At 40.2% G+C, this 20438-nt stretch overlaps 1 protein-coding gene across 1 annotated transcript; it reads right to left on the bottom strand.

Moving 5' to 3' along the window:
• Window positions 1-329: 329 nt before the first annotated feature.
• Window positions 330-19521, bottom strand: crot (carnitine O-octanoyltransferase). The gene is made up of 17 exons (XM_066645660.1): window positions 19353-19521; window positions 19028-19145; window positions 12038-12162; window positions 11256-11437; window positions 10896-11020; window positions 10175-10287; window positions 9939-10028; window positions 9633-9758; window positions 7106-7207; window positions 6926-7009; window positions 6752-6859; window positions 5027-5157; window positions 4787-4910; window positions 4215-4293; window positions 3770-3863; window positions 3476-3595; window positions 330-2339 (listed from the first exon to the last, which is right to left on the bottom strand). The coding sequence occupies exons 2-17, from the start codon at window positions 19140-19142 to the stop codon at window positions 2219-2221; spliced, it is 1839 nt and encodes a 612-aa protein (XP_066501757.1). The 5' UTR covers window positions 19143-19145; window positions 19353-19521; the 3' UTR covers window positions 330-2218.
• Between the last annotated feature and the right edge of the window lie 917 nt (window positions 19522-20438).

Below are 20438 nucleotides of genomic sequence, written 5' to 3' on the forward strand. Positions count from 1 at the left end.
CACTTCAAAATCCTTTACATTTTCAGGTTTATTGTGTTATTAAAAAGTGGTTAACTACATAACTACAGCGAATACATTTAGACGTTCAATGAATATCAGAGAAAATTCATGCAAAATTGTTTCGTAATTAATTTTATTTATTATTGTTTTATGATTACATACTTCAGTTCTGAAATCATGCTACAGTGGTTGTTGTAAAGCATTTGACAAGTGCCTTGTAGCACAAAAATGGCAGGAAATAAATTAAGAAATATTAATAATAAAAAAAAAAAACCTTTGTCTAGACATTTAGACCCTAATCAAACTCTGATAACGGTCAGGTGAAATTCACCAACACATGTTTAAACAATGATCAAACAAATCGTATGACGTTCCTCTGAATTAAACTTTTCTATGAATCTCAAAAACAAAATTTTGTAGGATTTTTTTTGGTAAAAGTATCAAACACAATTTGACACTTATATCAAAGTAGAGAACACTGAAAGAAAACAATCAATACATATTTACACTGAAGGATCCTACACAAAATTAAATAATACAAATCACAATTACAGTGCAGACTTTTCTGAGTATGAGCTATAAATCTAAGAGCAACAGTAAAATTTAAAAGAGAAGAAAAAAAATATCCTGGTTATTTTGAATGAAGCTGCATTATTAAAATGTGCATTAATCCTGTTGTTTGCATTGATTTGTGCATGGTTAAGAGTCTATATTGCTGCAATATAATCACTCAAAATACTGTGTCTAAATGTGGATTTTAAACCTATGACACATCACAACCTAGAGCCAGTTAGAGTTATTCATTCATTGTCTGTAAGTGCTTATCCAGTTCAGGGTCGCGGGGGGTCCGGAGCCTACCTGGAATCATTGGGCACAAGGTGGGAATACACCCTGGAGGGGGCGCCAGTCCTTCACAGGGCAACACACACACACACACACACACAGACACTTTTGAGTCACCAATCCACGTACAAAGGTGTTTTGGGACCGTGGGAAGAACAGGGACACAGGGAGAACACTCAGTCACCCGGAGGAAACCCACGCAGACACAGGGAGAACACACCACACTCCTCACAGACAGTCACCCGGAGCGGGAATCGAACCCACAACCTCCAGGCCCCTGGAACTGTGTTACTGTGACACTACCAGCTGCAACACTGGAGTTATTTCAAATGGGGGGAAAAAAAATAAAAATAAAAAGATCAAAACAGTAAGGCTATGTGGTGTACACATTCAGAATAGCACTTCTGTTGATATCTTCACAGAACAAAAGCTTGTATCTCAATTTTTTTCAATAAATTTTTTTAAACAATATGCAAATACAGGCTGATATTACACTGTGTCAATATTTCAAGATAAATGGACCAACATGGAGGTCAGCCAAGTCTGTGCTTTTTGTACTTATTTTTTTGAGATACATGGTTTTGTTCTAACATGGACGATATACTAGTGTTAATGAGTGTGTCGACATTTCCTGTTCGATGTTCTCATAAAATCATGTCTGTTACTATCAAATGGACAAAGCAATTTCTCAGCAGTATCTTGGAACCTATGCTTAGCTCAAGCAGAGTTGAATATAACAAACAAACAGAACCATAAAATGCTGAAGTACAGACGAGATCACCACTCCTGGGCATATACAGTTTAAACAAACAGCTAAATTTGTAACTGACTTTGTTACAATTGAAAGAGTGCAAACATTTCCAATGTTTTTCTGTTTTTTCAATTAAAACACAGTCTTATTCTGGCATTCAAAATATTGAATCCAGATTCCTTTCTGCTGTCTGTGAGCTACACTGAGTGCACCCAAGAGCTGCTTTTCTAAAGCACCTTTAGGCTTTATGTGAGGACATTCAAACAAGAGCTTTGTAATTTTCTAATTTCTTGTAAACTGATTACAAATTAATCTCATTAATAACCTCCATTCACAGTACGACCAATTAGTAGTCACTCAACTAATTACAAAATTAAGCAATCAGGAGATGCTCCTGATTAGTCTAAAATAACTAAGCAGCAATGAACAACAATACTAAAGCTTCCTTCTGATAATTACACACAAGATTTTCAGGAACTTCCTCAGAACCTTATTATTCCACAGGAGACCATTTGAATGTTAAAATTATGATTAACTAAGAATGAAGGCACTTTATCCAGTGCTGGCTTATCTATATATTTTGAGTGATTGCTGATGAAAGGTTAATTGCTGTTTTTGAGAAAGCTACAGCTGGGACATGGTAGTGACCTGTATCATGTCATGGAAAGAGGTGCACAAGCTGTAAAAAAATGTCTCGGCATTCGTCTCTGGGCAGGATTTCCAAGCCGTACAGGAAGCAACAATCCTGAAATTAGAGTAAAGCAAAACTATGAAGTCAAGCTTAATGTCTACCATCTAGTGTCTTCATATAAAAGTGCTGTCAGTAATATGGCCTGGTCTGGAGGAGCCACATATGACCACGGCTGTGTCTGAAACGACTGCAGTGCAGTCCACTGAGGCAGCATTCTAAGGAAGGGAGGGAGGGAGGGAGCGAGCGAGGCGATTCTGAAAACGCTGGCTGCTAAGGTTCCTCCATTTGGCTGATTTTTGAAGGCAGTATTGAAGCATCCTTTGCTGCCTTAGAAATCCCATAATCCTGTGCATCAGCACGGTCAACAGCAGCATTTATTAGAATATAGTGGGTTTAGAAAATAATCAGATTGATATTTACCTTGAAAAAGACTTAATGGAAAATATTATGGGCTTAAATATTACAATAATCATGAACGTTTTTCTCTAAATTAATTATAATTATAAATAATAATAATAAGCCTAGATACTTTGGGAGGAGCAGTTAGAGCGCAAATCAGTGTTTCCTTCATTGAGCAGACCTTTGCATTGCTGCTTCCTCTTTGTACACACTGTATTATTATTATTATTAATATTTACATAATTTTCCTTCTTAACGTTTTATTACAGTTATAAAATGTAATGTAGGTGTTGTTTATCACACCTGAACGCAGTCAGCTCTCTGTATCCTAGCAACATTGTGGCATAATGCTCCTTGGAAGCGTGTCTCAAACACGACTCCATTATAGATGCCTTCACGTCTAAATGGTGCCTTCTAAGGCACTGACTAATGAGACAGCACAGGCAGCAAGGCATCGAGGCTGCTGCCTTCTGTTTCAGACACAGCCATAAATGTACCATGCCTTATTCCAAGCTGGAGGGTTGTAGAAACACTCTACCACTGTGGACCAGATATTTATGCAGCTGAATGCATTTAAGAAGAACATCCTCCCTATTTCAAGGAAGAGGAATATTGTCAAATTCACAATTAAAATCTGGCAAAACAGTGACGTCTGACTTTGACAAAAAAGGAAAAGCTTCTTTGAAAAATCACAATAAGAAAACAGATTACAAATGAAGGCATGGAGTCTGTTGCATTTTCCGATGGGCAATTTGTGTTCAAAATACAAAACAATGCACTTCTCAACCCACCTGTCATCACGGATACGGTAGAAGAAGCCATAGCCATGGTGCACCATGGGAGCCACCGCACCCAAAATAGTCGTGTAACCCACAAGGCTGGAAGAAAGGACAAAGTTGCCTCCTCCTCCACTGCTCAAATAATAAAAATTGAAAACACAAGCCATTAGACCTGAGTGATAAGGACAACATACAAATATTGCCATTTTATCTGAATACGCTGCAATTGTAATATTTAACGTGATGAATCATTAAATGTAACATGATTAAAAATGAACCATCTTTATTTTGAACAAAAACACAAACCTCTTGGCATAGAGAGGGTCAGAGTAAAGCTCTGGAACTGGAAGCCCCTCCTCCTTGGCTATCAAGTACAGACCCAAGAGGTGTCTATCAAATCCTGAACAAAAGAATACATAGAAGAAAACAAAAGATAAAGCACATATACATGCATAGGCTGTGGTAAATAGTGTACTCCCCCCACCCTTCATTACGGGTGAATTTATTATTATTATTATTATTTTTAAATATGATACTGTGAAACCACTCAATGTAAGTTAGAAGACAGTATGTGCCAAAATAAATACCACGAGGCCTACTGTTCCACATTCCATTAAAATGTGGAGTTTTGGAACTGACAAATGGCCAATTTGAAGTATATATATTGATATATATGTTGATATAAAAACACAGTAATTCAACAATGGAAAAAGCCAAACTAGCAGAACACTACATTAGAAGCATCTCAAACCTTTTCCTTTCTGTGCCTCATCCATCAATTTGTTGTGTTTGTTGAAGGCAGCAAGAAGGGCTTCTCTCTTCTTTTCAACCTGTGGATTAAAGCCAATATTAAAACCAAATAACACCCAAGGTTTTGTAGCAAAATGTTAATTTCACACATTTCTTGCCCTAATCTGTAATTATTTCGGGGTTAAAAGCCCAATTTAACATACATCCCAACGACCATTTTGTAACTTGTATTTCAACATTTGTTTTCCTGAAATGGGATCAGAGTGTGTCGTATGTAACACACACACACACTCATATAACTGCATCCAGGGCGTTCAGTAAATGTCTCTTAGGGACGTCATGAATTAAAGTGAAGGATAAAGCTGGGTAGGGAACTTTCCAGACCTTAGAAAGAGTTTGTGATGCGTATGTCACCATGGGCTATAATGGGTTAACAAGCAAACCTATATCTTCAAATATGTCCCTTGGTGAGTAACTAGATTTGGGGTCAAGTTCTTCCCACTGTAAAATGAAATAGGTTATTAATGGATGTGGTAAACTCTAGATGTATCAGAATTGCTATAGGATATTTACACTTGCTGAGCGATTGAGCATGATTTGGCACCACTGTTGGGCTTCCACCGTGCATGGCCTCATGGTCTCTGTACGACCGTGATAGAAACGCCGTGTGGTGGCCGTCTCATAGCAGCTACCAGGCCTGAGACAGAGATGAAAAAAAAAACATCAGAAGTTCCTCCGTTAGTTTGTTCTAAGAAAGCAAGCACATGAAATTCTTGTTTTGAAACGTGTACAGCAGCTGAACGTTAGTCTCACTTTCCGTGCAGTCTGTAGTAGGCTAACTGCATGCCCAGCTGCACAAATGTGTCTGGGTGAAGTTTCCTCTTTTTGATCGCTGTTTTTCCAAAGGAATTGAAGGCATAGGAGACAAGCTGGAGATCCTGAGTCTGGAAATAAAAACATCTATAACTAACCTTTTTTTTTTATATGTAAAAATATGGTCAAATAAAACTACAATGTAAATACAGGTTGTTATTAACTTGTATCACCAATGACAATTCTGAACAAGAAATAGCTTTAAATTTTAATATAAATCCTTAATCAATGGTCTTTTGTTGTTAATTTTATTATATAAATCAGCATAAAGTCGGGGTTGTCCAAAATGTGCTCTAAATGAGTTTGTAAGATGATTGCACCCTAATCCCATGAATCTAAAGCCTTTATAATAGCAATAATAATAATAATAATAATAAGTTAAATTTATATAGGGCCTTTCACAAACCCAAGGATCCTTGGGTCCAAAAAAACACATTGGTATGTGGATTGGCGACTATGAAAATTGTGTAAAGGTGTGAGTGTGTGTACCTAGCCACCTGAATACATCGTGTTGTAGTGCTGATAACAAAGCCCTGATAAATAGGGAGGATTGTGTCAGGCAGGGCATTCGGCTTAAACTGCCAAATCGAATGTGGCGAACCCTAACAGGAGCAGCCGAGGGAAGGAGGAGTGGGCTGTTCCAGTAGTCACGTTTGTGCCCCAAGTCCTCCGGCCAACCAGACCAAGTCAACCCAACCCAACCCTGTAACCCTGAATTCCTGTGTGGTAGCTCTAATGTGTATATGTCCCTTAGAAAACTGTTAATAAGTAGGCTTAACGTAGGGAGTTGATTTAGTTTATTTTGGTTGCTTTGAAATTTTGTTTTGTCTCACCCCGTGATATTATTACTTCTTCTCTATCACTGACTCAAATTGTCATCGGAAAATCAGTTTTATTCAAAATGGTGAATAACGTCAATTTGCAACGTAAATTGAGTCTTTGAGCGATTTGTACATGGTTTTATTTATTTATTTATTTGTTTAATTTTTTATTGCTGTTTTAAGTTAAGAGACCAAGGAAACCGAGGATGGCAAATTGTGCCCAAATTTTTCAGGCTCTGTACTAACACACAGGGGTTGGACAATAAAACTGAAACACCTGGTTTAAGACCACAATAATTCATTAGTATGGTGTAGGGCCTCCTTTTGCGGCCAATACAGCATCAATTCGTCTTGGGAATGACATATACAAGTCCTGCACAGTGGTCAGAGAGGTTTTAAGCCATTCTTCTTGCAGGATAGTGGCCAGGTCTCTACGTGATGCTGGTGGAGGAAAACGTTTCCTGACTCGCTCCTCCAAAACACCCCAAAGTGGCTCAATAATATTTAGATCTGGTGACTGTGCAGGCCATGGGAGATGTTCAACTTCACTTTCATGTTCATCAAACCAATCTTTCACCAGTCTTGCTGTGTGTGTTGGTGCATTGTCGTCCTGATACACGGCACCGCCTTCAGGACACAATGTTTGAACCATTGGATGCACATGGTCTTACTGGTGCAATGTGCAATTAATGAAGATTGTCCACCAGGCTGCTCCAATTTAGCCATGAAACCTCCCACACTACAATCACAGGTGTTACAGTTTCATTGTCTAACCCCTGTAGCAGTCCTCTATGTATGAGTGTGTGAAAAATTGTGTGTGAGAGAGAGAGAGAGAGAGACTCACAGTTTTTTTATACTGCACTTTAGCGAGTGCTATGTCTTTCTTGATTCTGTCGTCCACAGTAAATACCAGTTCTTCTGGTGTAGGGAGATCACACACCACATCAGAACCCTACAGGATACACAATGTTAAACACACAATAAAACACACACACACACACACACTATAATCTCTTACCTTCCATTTTCCACCACATGTCTTCAGTTGTTGGTCAATATAGTAACAGAGAGACACCAAGACCATAGCATCGTAGGGGGCATGCTGTAATATACACAGATATTTAATTTTAGGCAAAGAATATGAAATATCTAGATTAATGACTGATGATACTTATAATGATAAGTGTGCTATTTTTACATCACAGTTTGAGGCAAACGTTCCATCAGCAAAGCAGATCTGGTTGTAGGATTTATCTCCCCATCGGATTGTAGGGTCACCAGTTAGAGCCAAGAGGGTCATCTACAAATAAAGAGAGAATAACTTCATTTTCCTATTACTGACCTGAACAGACAGATGTAAAGAACTCTAAAGAACAGCTACTAAGTAAAGCTTTGGCATGAGGCTGTTATGAAGTTATGCTTGAGTGAGTATTTATAACTGATGATTACATTTAATGATCATTCTCCCAATAATAAGAAATACTGTATATTATTTTTAATTATATAACATTAAAATGTTATAACTTATTTTTTAATATTTATAGCTGTTGTTGTTATATGATGTTCTAATCATTTATACATCTGTAATTATGTTAGGATACTTTGCTCTCTTCTCTACAGTGCTGCTGTAACACAGGGATCAATAAAGTGATCCATCTATTTATCAATCGATTATTGCTAAATGAACTGACTATTCCATTCCTCTCACAGATCTAAAGTAATTTACTGATCTGTCTTGGCATAAAGCAATTTCTTATGGCGCACTCCTTATGTTTCCTACAGTGTACTGTCATGTTCTTCTTAAGAGATATCCATCAAACCAGCTCCTGTTGTGAAAAACCTTGGGGTTCTCCTTGACTCAACGCTTGCCTTTGAGCCCCATGTTAAGTCAGTCACCAAAACTGCATTTTATCATTCAACTGATTCATTGTCTCCAGTGCATCCAAACCACAGCAGCCAGACTTCTGACTTCCACAAAACGCATGGCTCATATCACTCACACATGTTCTTCAGCAGCTCCACTGGCTTCCTGTTGGGGCTAGGATTAAGTGCAACATTCTTCTTCTAACCTTCAAGGCTCTTCAGGGTCTGGCACCTGTATGTCTCTCTGATCTCATTTCACTGTATCATCCCTAGCGTATCCTCAGATCCTCTAACTGCAACCGTCTTCCCATTCCTTCAACTAGACTTTCTACTTTGGGTGGCAGATCTTTCAGTGCTGCTGCCCTCAAACTTTGGAATTCTCGTTCATCCTCTCTTCGTAAACTGCTTGTCCCCATCATCCTTCAAATCTCTGCTTAAAATTTGTATTTTTTTTTCTTTAAGTTTACTGACTGACTGACTGACTGGTGTTGGAAAGTGATTAATTTCATATTAATTTAAATATAGTAAAAATACTTTGTTTTAGGTTACTGTGAACTCTTTCAGAGTTGTTTGTCTCTTCTCTGCCTGTGTATCATTGGTTTATAACCTTGATGCTTGGAGGGAGGGGGGGATTGAGGGTGATAACATTTTCAATAATATGTGTTTGCTCCCACTGACGGTGGGAGAGAGTAACCAAGTCATGACCAAGAAACATCTCTGTAAGCTTTTCCATCTCTACTTTAAAATCAAACATCCTTATTCTCTTCACATGCGCGTGCCTCCGTCTAATTCATTCTCAACAACCTCAACCAACACCTCAATCCAACACTGGGTGGGTGAGTGTCTCACTGACTCCTAAGGTTGAAACGCGCATGCACGAGTAGGAACAGTTAGTTCAGCCATATTTCACATTCCAGTTCGTGAACTAAATTTGGAAGCATTCGGCGCGTTTCCACCAACATGAACTGATTCGCAAACCAGACAATTTAATCCCCAACTGGAACCAAAGAACAGTAGATGACTGAATAATAGGAAATAAGACAGGAACACGCTCTGTTTCTGTGTGTTTCTGGGGCTGTGTTTGGCATGACACCATGAGCGTTAGCCAGAACCTCGGCTTGATGTTGGTTAGTTCACAAGCTCAGCAGAAAAGCTCAGAACTCTCAGAACATTTACACAAGGATTATATTTCACAGAGAGAAGAGGACTGCTGAATTCATCTTATTTCACGTGTGTGTCTTTGTGGTGGGGAGACATTTTGTGGCATTAGTGTGTTTATAACTCCATACAGCTGCGCACAGCCACATTAAACTTCACATGCTTTACTCTAACCTTTTACATTGAATAATTAAGTAACTGTAATTCTTAAAGTCAACAAAATGTTTGTTCGTTGTTGGAGATCATCTAGGATTTATTTTTAAATAAAAAACAAACAAACAAGAAAAACACTGATGCCAGTGTTATATATTATGTACAAACCTTTGTGCTTCATTTTAAATTTCTGCATTTGTTAGTCCTGCCCTCTATATTTTCTATACAACACAATCACATAATAAAAACCACATGTAAACAAAAGACATTGATATGAAGCACCAAAGCTTCTCCAGACCTTCCAATTACAAGGCGATGTATTTTGGTCTTTCCTGTTTTTGAAATGCGAGAAACACCTCTGTGACAATGGCTATATGGCTAATGGCGGTCCGCCAAAATTTAGTTTCTCTTTGCTCTTGTTGTTATTATTAGTAGTATTATTATTAACAGTCTTAACACTCTTTATGTCTAGTTTGCCACAGTCTCTGTCAGTAGGATTAATGCTGGTGTGTGTGTGTGTGTGTGTGTGTGTGTGTGTGTGTGTATGGTACCGATGTGTAGTCATCCGGAGTTGAATAGGGTTTGGCATCATCCAGTGATATAACAAACAATGAGGTCTGAATGGTCTCCAATATGGTCTCATTTACAGGATCAATTGAGATTAGATGTTGTCTGGTCTAGAGGAGGGGAAAGAAAGAAAGAAAGAAAATAAGAAAGAGAGAGAGAAGATATAAATGTAACGCATTTTAAAGAATGTAAAAAATCTTTGAGAATTCAGCTCCGGACTTGCTAATAAATAAGCAGTATTCAGTCATGATTAGATGTCTACAGAACTCCAATATAGTCCTGAATCTGACCTTGGCCCAGCGAGTCCTTTCCTCACTGGTCAGAGCGGCCACTCCATCGCCTTCTGGCTCGCCTTCACAGCTCTCTTTAATGTAGGTCAACTGCCTGAAATATCCCACCATAGAGGAGTAATCAACATGTGCATGTTTTAAAGCTGCTTTTATTAAGGCTTACATTATCCACTTCTTTTCGTAATGAAAAGGCAGATATGCGAGAACGTTTTGGGGTTCAGAACAGAGATGATTACATGCCTCAACAATTCAGGAGGAGTGAGGATGCGTCCATCACAGAGAGCATCAAATGTGAAAACTCTCCCACGACACATCACCACCAAATGAGAGGGACAAGGACCCTCACTCTCTACAACACAGAGATCACACATCACATCATATCACAACACACACACCTTCCACAACAGTTCCTGAAAATAAGGTTTTCCTTAAATAATACATTTTTAGTGTAGTCAACATTTCACCTTTGTGCACACTCTTAGCTTTCTCTCAAGCCACTCTTTCCAGCAGCAAATAAGGGGCTCCTATATGCTGAGACTTAACTGCCTGCTTAAAATGGCTTGTTAATGGCCATTTGATTAAACGTTCATAAAAAAGCATCCAACATTAGATAAATATGTGAAATGTGTTGCTGAATTTACATTCAGTTCTGTTTAACTTGAAATATTCGCCACTTTTTAAAAACTGGTGCAAATTTAAATTGCAGAAACTGGGAAAATAATTAACAAAGCTATCACTTTGAATGCAAAACAGAATGAGATTTCAGTGACATTGACAACAATATTTCACTGCGCTTCACAGCTGAGCAGTTAGTAGGTAAGGCTTAACCCAGTCCGACTAATACTCTGCAGTCTTTCTAAACATTAAATTAAATTAAATCGAACATTAAATTCAGGTGGGCAGTGTTTGTATCAAGGCTCTTGTATCTACAGCTAGACCAGAGTCTAGCAGTCTAACCTGTTTTGAAATAATTGAAGATGCTATCCTTAGTAATTCCAGGCACTTTACAGGTGCAGAAGATCATGCGGAACTGGTCCATATCCAAGGGCACATTTCCTGCTTTATGGACAGACAACTTCTCCCTGATCCACAAAACCAAAAGTCACAACATGGCTATAAACATTCAGGTAAACAAATAAACGATTCAACAGAAATTCAGAACAAACAAATGTTGCATAAAGACCTGAATTGATTCCTCTCTCAGTCCACATCTGATGTACGGTATATACGAATAAACCACTTGTTTTTTTAACAAGGTTAAATAGTACATGCATATAATAACTCTGCTTCGTATCTGCAGTGGTAGATGATGCTCACGTGCGGATGAGATCCCAGTACTGGAGAGTTTGCCATGTAATCACACTGGCTCTCTCCAGCTGCGTTCCTTCACGTGGGGGCCAGCAGTGCTCCAAGTAGGGCCCTGGACCCCCAAAATTCACATTGAGCTGTGATGCCATGCGGAGCTCCAGATACGCAGAGTCTAGCCACCAGTCCTCCAGCTAGGAAAGAACACAAAGTGTGTTCAGCCTATGAAGGCTACAGTCAGGTATGAAAGTGTCAGTAGAAAGCATTAAAAAGAGTAACTACACTTAAGACATTTTTCTTTTTATTTAAAAGCTAAAATGTATTGCTCTGTAATAATAAAGGACACCAGCCCTGCTTTAAAACTCTGGTTCAACTCTGTTATAGGTATCGAGGACGTGTCATGGTACCGAAGTATGATGACATGTTACATTATGCAGATTAGTCAATGTTACCACCCACAAAGGTGATGGGGAATGGAAATGGAGAGAGAGAGAGAGAGAGAGAGAGAGAGAGAGAGAGGGGGAACGAGGGAGAGAAATATAGTGAGAATGACAAAGTAAAGAGTGAGAACAAAGGTGATGTGGGAGGGTGCAGACTATAGAAGGTAGAGAGGAATATTACACACACAGGGTGGAGTTAGTGGTGTAGTTGCTCTTTAACGTGACAAAATGAATAAAACACAAGCATTATCTGTACTAGTTCAATAGCTCTGAGGAGAAAGAAGAAGAGGAATGTGGCAGCTGTATACACCTCGTCCTCAGTGTGCTGTCTGAATATGGCAGTATTAATGTTACCCAGTTACGTCTGCTCTTGGCTCGTTGTAGAAGTTTCTGATGAAGATGTTGTCCAACGTCCTCCTGGAAACGCTTCACGATGGCTGCTGTGTTGTGAAACTCAGCCTCCGAGGCAAAAGGCTTCACTGGAAGAATAAAAAAAAAAAAAACAGGTACGTGCCAATGTTCATGTCACTGTTTTAAAGGGGTGTTCCACCAAGATTTCATCATAATTCATTCATTCAGTCAAATTAAAAGTCACTGAGTGTTTTTGTGTGTTGTTATTTTTAAAACAGTGGGGGAGCAGGTAGTGTCACCTGTGAGTGAATGTGTGAGTGTGTGTTGCCCTGTAAAGGATTGGCGCCCCCTTCAGGGTGTATTCCTGCCTTGCGCCCGATGATTCCAGGTAGGCTCTGGACCCCCCGCGACCCTAAATTGGATAAGCGGTTACAGATAATGGATGGATGGATGGATGAATGTGCCTTTCTAAAGAAAGTGATTCATATTCTCATACAGTGACAAGAACCAATATCTCAAACTATTAGAACCTGTATGTAGTATTTAAATTAAATTATGTTAATGGTGATAATGGTAAAAATAGTGGTAAATCTGAAGATAATTTTGTCTTATATAGCTTTGCCTGAAACAGGTCTTAAAATTATGTCTACATAATACTTCCAAATAAGGCTGAATGATTTTGGGAAAATGTTCAATGATGATTTTCAGGCCAATATTTCAATTACTATTTAAATTGCAATTATTAAACCTTATTATTAAAAGGATGCTAAGGCTTGTTTTAATAACCAAGAAGATCAGGATTTTTTATTTTTTTTTGCTGCTGGAGCTCCCCCTGGTGTAATTTATTTTACAGCATTGAACTGAAATCCCTGGGGAGGGGTTGGAGGTGGGGGTGGTTCCCTACGCTCCTTCAAAAATTTCACAGTGAAGTTTCACCAGCGCTGCACCCTGAGTAGCACCGACAGAGGCTCTGTTCTCCCTATTACAGGTCAGTGGAGCATCACAATCATTTTGAAGCTGTAATTGTAACGTTAAAATATTATGTGGCGTTCCTTTGATTTTTAACACTGAACGTAGAGCACCAGACTGTCATGTAGTTATGGTTGTTGTTGTCATGTAAACAGCAAACAACACAGAAGCTAAATGTGTCCATTTAAAATTTAAGACACAGGCTAAAATTGATTTCTCTATTTGAAAATTTCACATTAAACCTCTCTGAATAGCTTTGTTCATATCTTACTAACTGAAATATGTGGAACATTGTTAAAAAACTGAAAATGCCCTTGAAAAGGACATTAATTTGGTTTATTATTGAAACTGTAGTAGGCAAGGCAAGTTTATTTATAGAGCACCTTTCATACAGAAGCAATACAAAGTGCTTTACAGAAAAAAGAAACAGTTAAATTAAAATCCAGAATAAAATCATAAAAGTCCAATAACACAATTACATAAAAAGAGTAAAATGATTAAATTATTAAAACAATTTAAAATGATACAATAAAAGAAGGGAAATAAAATGCTGTTACAGAAATAAAAGTGCAGAGTATTTTAAACCGAGCTGTAGCTGCTCAAACAGAGTGTTTTAAGTCTTGATTGTGTCTTGAAAGTGTCTAAAGTCGGGGCTCTTCTAATATTCTCAGTCGGCTGGTTCCATTTAAGAGCAGCGCCGGAGCTAAATGCTGCCTCTCCATGTTTAGTTTTGACCTGAGGCAGGACTAACTCTAGTTCCTAAAGATCTGAGAGCTCTGCTCGGCTCATATCTCTGTAGCAGATCTGACAAATACACTGGTCCTACCCCATTTAGACATTTATAGACCAGTAATAACACCTTAAAGTCTATTCTGTAACAGACTGGTATCCAGTGTAAGGAATTGAGGATGAGGGGGTGATGTGATCTCTTCTTTTGCTCCGAGTGAGAACTCTGGCAGCTGCATTTTGAATCAGCTGAAGCTGTTTAATGATCTTTTTTGGAAGTCCAGCTAAGAGACCATTACAGTAATCAATCCTGTTAGAAATAAAGGCATGGACCAGTTTCTCCAGGTCTGGTTTAGTCAGAAAATCTCTAACCTTACTGATGTTCTTAAGATGGTAAAAAGCTGATCTAGTAACCGCTTTAATATAAGACTAAAACTGAGATCTGAGTCCATTAATACACCAAGGTTGTGAGCCAGTTCTTTAGATTTGAGGGTCCTCGAGTCCAGATACGTAGCCAATCTTGGTCTCTCATTGCTGTTCTCAAATAGAATACTCTCAGTTTTATCTTTACTCAGCGGCAAAAAGTTGTGTCCCATCCAGTTTGTGATGTGTTCAAGGCACTTGCTTAATGAGTCAGCTGGACCAGAGTCGTTTGGGGACAGGGCCATGTAAATCTGAGTATCATCTGCATAACTGTGATAGGACAGCCCATAGTCCTGTAGAATCTGGCCAAGAGGAAGCATATATAAATTAAATAAAAGTGGACCAAGAATAGAGCCCAGGGGGACACCACAGGTCACTGGCATGTTCTCTGAAATATTATTTTCTATTTCTACAAAGTAGTTCCTGCCTTCCAGGTAAGAAACGAACCACTTCAGGACTGTTCCTGAGAGTCCAACCCAGTTTGCGAGTCTATCTATAAGAATCTTATGGTCAATGGTATCAAAGACAGCACTAAGATCAAGAAGTAATAGAAGAGATACCTTTCCAGCCCTTGTATTTAAGCGAATGTCATTAATTACCTTGATTAGAGCAGTCTCAGTGCTGTGATTAGACCGGATCCCAGACTGGAATTTGTCTAGGCTACTGTTAATGGACAAGAAACTAGTGATTTGCCTGAAAACTACTTTCTCAATGATTTTGAGAATGGTGTTTACAAATGTGGAGTATGCCTGGTGCTATAATGTGAAGCACACTCTTTAAAAATTTGGTTGATAGTCAAGACTGCAAGTGGATGGTGTGAGATGATTAACTGTGTCAATTAAATTTTCTTTATCAACAGTACTGAACTCTGACATTTTAACTAAGGAGTTTTTATGAGGTGATGGAGAGGGTACAGACTCACTGTAGGATATAGATGTACTAATCACTCGTCTGATAATCTGGATTTTAGTTTAAAAAAAATAATGCAAACTCATTACATCTCTCAGTTGTTAATAATTCAGGGGCCATTGGTGTGGGTGAGTTAGTGAGTCTGTGGACCACGGTGAAGAGGATTTTGCTGTTGTTAATGTTATTGTTGATGATGCTAGAGAAATAGGATTGTCGTGTTTTGCATATTATCGCGTTGTATTCACGTAGCCTATCTTTGTAGATTTCTTTTCTGAATATGAAGACTTGTTTTACGCCATTGCGTTCTGCCTTGCGACACTCCTTCTTTTGGATTTGAACAACAGAGGCATTTCTCCATGGTGCTTTCTGTTTGCAAGACATAGCCTTCACTTTAACTGCTGCAATCTCATCCATAACACTGACAATTTTTGTATTAAAACTATTCAGCAGATCATCCACAGAGTTGAATCGCTCACATGGTGTAGTGCACATTTTACTCATGAAAAGTGTAGCTGTGCAGTCCTTTATAATACTTTTCTTGACACAAACCCTTCTGCCCGTGATGACTGGTGAGGCCCCACATATCAAAGAACACACAGTAGTGATCTGACAACGCGACATCCTTCACAGTCACTGATATGTTGAGACTCTTTGAGATAACAATATCCAGCGTGTGACCATGACAATGTGTACTCCCTGTAACATGCTGTGAAAGGCCAAGAGAGTCCAATATGGCGTGTAGTCCTTGGCAAAACAGTCCTTGGGATTGTCGATATGTTAAAGTCACCAGCAATAACAAAATGGTCAAAGTCAGTAGAAATAAAAGACAGCATCTCCGTAAATTCATCAATAAAATTAGCACTATACTTCAGAGGCCTGTGGACAGTTAATAGTGATATCTGTGGTACCTTTCAGAACTACACAGAGGTACTCGAATGTTGTGAAGTCACCAAATGATAACTGCTTGCACTGAAAAGAACCATGGAACAGAGCGGCTGGACCTCCACCTTTTCTAATGTCACCAGATACATTTAAAAAATGAAAGTCTGGAGGAGCCGACTCCAATAAAACAGTTGCAGCACCACATTCATTCAGCCAAGTCTCAGTTAAAAGTATAAAATCAAGCCCATGTGCTGTAACAAAATCATTAATGAAGTGTGATTTGTTTGTGAGAGATCTGATATTTAGAAGAGCTAACTTAGTAACTCATGCACTTTGCCACAGAATCTCTGTCACACATTTTATATGCTGTAGATTGGCTACATTCACAGAATTTGACCTGAACTCTCTGTTCTTTCTCTCTCTGATAAGTACTGGAATGGGAGAGATTACAGGCACCAAAGGTCCACGCTTGTTTTAAAAACATGTTACTGCTGACATCATCACTGCAGCAGCCAGGACCCGAAAAACATCACTTTTCCTCGCCCTTATCAGCTGACGAATCTTTTCTTAGGGGACAGTCTGGGGGACTGCAGTGGGGAAGTGGCAGTAGATGAGAATGGAGTAGAAGCTGGGGTGGTTCTTCTTTGCACCTGAGGGCTGGCTGAAAGAGAAAGTGACAGCCTTGTCCCAGCCGATACCAGCTTCTCCATGGCTGCTGGGAGGTTCAGGTGGGGTGATGTGGGGGGGGTGGAACAGAGGACATGGAGGATTCCTCTTGGGGTTTTGGTGTCTCTGGCAGCTGATAGAGTTGGTCATTGCCACTCATGTCCAGTGTCTGCTGCACCCTCGGGTCGTCCTCAGTGGTGGGAGGATGTTCTGGCTCTCACTTGGAGTCATCAGCTTTTACAGGAGAGTTCCTGGATGTTGGTGCTGATGCGCCACCACCAAGAGAAGTAGATAGATTAAACACTGAGAAGATGAGGTTGTCTGTCAGAAACTTCAGACTCCTGCTTGACAGTGTCATTCTTCCCAATTCGTACAATAATCCTCTTCACATTCGTGTACTCAGCCAGTACAGCTGGAAGCTTTGCAGTAAGTTCAGGGACTGTGATGTTTGGCTCACATCGCACTGAGTTTTGTGTTTGTTCCCCATTAACAGTGTCATCTCCAAAGATCAGGGCGTCTGCTGTAGGTTTGTTAGGGTTAGTGACCGGCTCACACTTCTGGCACTTTCTGTGCTGTGTTCACTGCGTTTGTGATTCTCACGAAGGGCATGAAGTGGTTCAAATCTGTTTTCCAGCTAAAGTGCGTAAGACTGATATTCTGGTCTGGGTCTGTGCTGTGCTCTCTCAGCAGCAGTGTTAGGTTTAGCAGCTGAATTTCCTGGACCAGCTGTGGTACCAGGAGTAGAAGACAAGACTACAGAGCTATACAAAGCACGGTGCTTGGGTCTAGCTTCAATCTGCACCCATTGCCTGTCTCTAGCTGTACTCACGGCAGTGTTGCCATCCAAACGATCCTCTGGTCTGGATCTGTGTCCCTCCACTGTCCTCAGCCCACTGTCTGCTGCCTGTACTCCCACTCACTGTTACTCCTCACACAGCTCCGAAATGCCAGTCCTTAAACTCTGATAGCAGGTTCCGAAAATCCCTTTCCAAAGCTCACATTCTCTGTAGAAGTCCGTAACAATTCTGACAGCGCATGTGTTGAACAAAATGATGAGGCATTTCAAAGGTCCTGGTTGTTGGAACAGTCCTGGATCCTAGAGCAATCGCACTACTTTAAAAAGTATCAAAAGCAGAAAATATCCAGTTTTGGCTTCGTAGTGCTGCTGACTTGTGTATATTTTAAAGCTCAGATACTCCTCCACAGAAAAACAAGTAGGTTTCGAAAAAATAAAAATAAAAGGAAATAGAAGATCAGAGCTAAGCAGCAAAGCGTCTGAAAGACTTGCCTTAGCTGTCAGCATGATTCAGACATCAGTAACAGTTAAACCAAGACTAAACGTTGTTAGAACATGCTGAAGCTGACATAACCTGTCAAAACATCTGGTATTCCTTCACAAAGAGTTAGTACCCACTCTTCATGAAACTGCCAACAATTAGTTTTGTAGAGTCTCTACACAAGTGGGGTGTTGTTTACCTGTCAGCATTACAATTCAAATGTAACATTAGTTAAATTATCTACACTTTGGAGGATTGTTGGCCCACTTCAGTATCTACCTGGAAGGGTTTTTTTTATCCCATTATCATCATATCCCAACACAATCACTGACTCTACACAACTGGGAGAGTGAAAGCAGCACGTGCCTCCTCTCAAACACTACATGCCTTTAAGCTGCTGTGAATACAACACCTTCAGACAGCTCAGCACGCTTGGAGGAGGCAAATAGCTCCACCGTTCTATTGTGTCTGGTAACAGAGGCCCGGGTGGTGAGAGGGAGGGCCACCCTACACACCCAGAGAGGCTCTTGCATCATCAGTCTGATGATACATAACCCTTGACTGCCTGCATAGTCACTAATTTAAGAGGTTAATAAATGCAGGCCTCATTAAATTGTGCTTCTAGTCAAAAGCTCCTCCCACCTTCAAGACACATTAATTATGCCTGGTCTTTACAAGGAACCCTACGTAAAATGTTGTTTGTTTTGTTTGCTCCTGTGGCTCCCCCTAGGGGAGGAAGAGGGAGGGAGCATGGTTTCCTAGCCTCCTCCAAAGGTTACATAGTGCCATTTCTGCAGTGCTGACCTCAGAGTAGCAATGACAGAGACTCTGTTCTCTCTGTTACAGGGCAGTGTAGTATCATAATGATTTTGGAGCTGTCATTTTAAGGTAGATATATTTCGTATTGTCCCTTTAAAGTGGGAAATCCCATTCCAGAATGTGTGGGAGACGACTGTCCCTTTAATAACGGCTTTTTTTAAATACGTCCCTTGTTTTTGGGCATTCAGCTTGTACCAAACTCACCGTACACTATTCTGAAATAAGAAGTCAGACACAGGTGAACTTTCACCCAGTTTGAGGGCAGCGTGTTGCAGCAGGACCGTGAACTAAACCGTTTAACACACACCGCCAGAACTCTTACCTGCGTCCAAGTATTTACGGAGGGTTTCCTCCAGCGAAGGCACGGGGAGCGGAGGGAGAATCTGCTGGAACTGGAAAGTGCGCTCGGCAGCGGACTCGAATATTTGACTATCCATTACCTTCGTAGAAAACAAACACAGAACCCAGTAAAGCTACAATTACGTGACTATAGTCTACGTCTAGTGCCCTCCTAAATGTAGGTGCACTAGCTTTGGTAAAGAGGCGTAACCTGTTTATTGTACGTGACTGCGGCTGTGTCTCCATCCACTTGACTCAGCTCAAAGTATCACTAAGGAATAACACGTTGTAAATAAAGACCTTCTTACCGCTGTAACCGCTAACTCCGAGCAGGGCCGTAAACCAGAAGTAGTTCCACGAGGACAACCCGGCCACAGCTGCAGATAAAGGACAGCCGCTGTGTTGTTGTTGCTTAATATCCAGCCGAAGTTACAGAATCTCTCTGAATGGGCCCTGGTCCAGTTCCCTTTGCCCCAGTGGCCCACACAGAGTTCGCACAAGCCGCGGGAGGCTGCACCACAGGCGGCGACAGAGAGCAGCAAAGCCGCCCTTATTGACGCTTTTCAAAATAGCGGTACCAACTATTTATATACATTATAATATACAGATAAATACACTGCCTGTCTTAAATAGTGGCACACCAATATTCTACACTCTTTGTCCATTTTATCAGCTCACTGTGTCTATATAGTTGCTCCTTGTTGCTGCCAGAGTAGGTATTATTTTGGTGGTGGATCATTACTAGCGCTGCAGTAATACTGAGGTTGAGTTTTGTTGTTTTATTTTACACAGTCATAAAATGAAAGCCTACAAATATTCACATCTTCTTCTGGAGAATAGGGAATATAAATGGACTTTAAGGCCACTGTTGTACCTTTAATAATGCACCTGTACAATACCTCCCCTACATTCATTCATTATCTGTAAGCGCTTATCAAATTCAGGGTCACGGTGGGTCCAGAGAATCATTGGGCGCAAGGGGAATACACCCTGGAGGGGGCGCCAGTCACAGACACACACAAACGCCTACGGACACTTTGGAGTCACCAACTCACGTGTGTTTTTGGACTGTGGGAGGAAACCGGAGCACCCGGAGGAAACCCACGTGGACACGGGGAGAACACACCACACTCCTCACAGACAGTCACCCGGAGCGGGAATCGTACCCACAACCTACAGGTCCCTGGAGCTGTGTGACTGCGACACTACCTGAAAAAAAAAAAAAGATGACGAAAAGGCCTTCAAATATTTTGTTGAATGATTTCCTCCTGTGGACTCGACCAAAGGTGAAAAGAATATTAATGAAAGTGGTTATTTAATATATTACTTCATTTAATGTGCAACATGCATAGGGTGGGGTGGGGGGACTACTGACGTGCAGACTGACCAATTAA

Source organism: Hoplias malabaricus, chromosome 1, assembly GCF_029633855.1.
Source record: "Hoplias malabaricus isolate fHopMal1 chromosome 1, fHopMal1.hap1, whole genome shotgun sequence".
Classification (NCBI taxonomy): domain Eukaryota; kingdom Metazoa; phylum Chordata; class Actinopteri; order Characiformes; family Erythrinidae; genus Hoplias; species Hoplias malabaricus.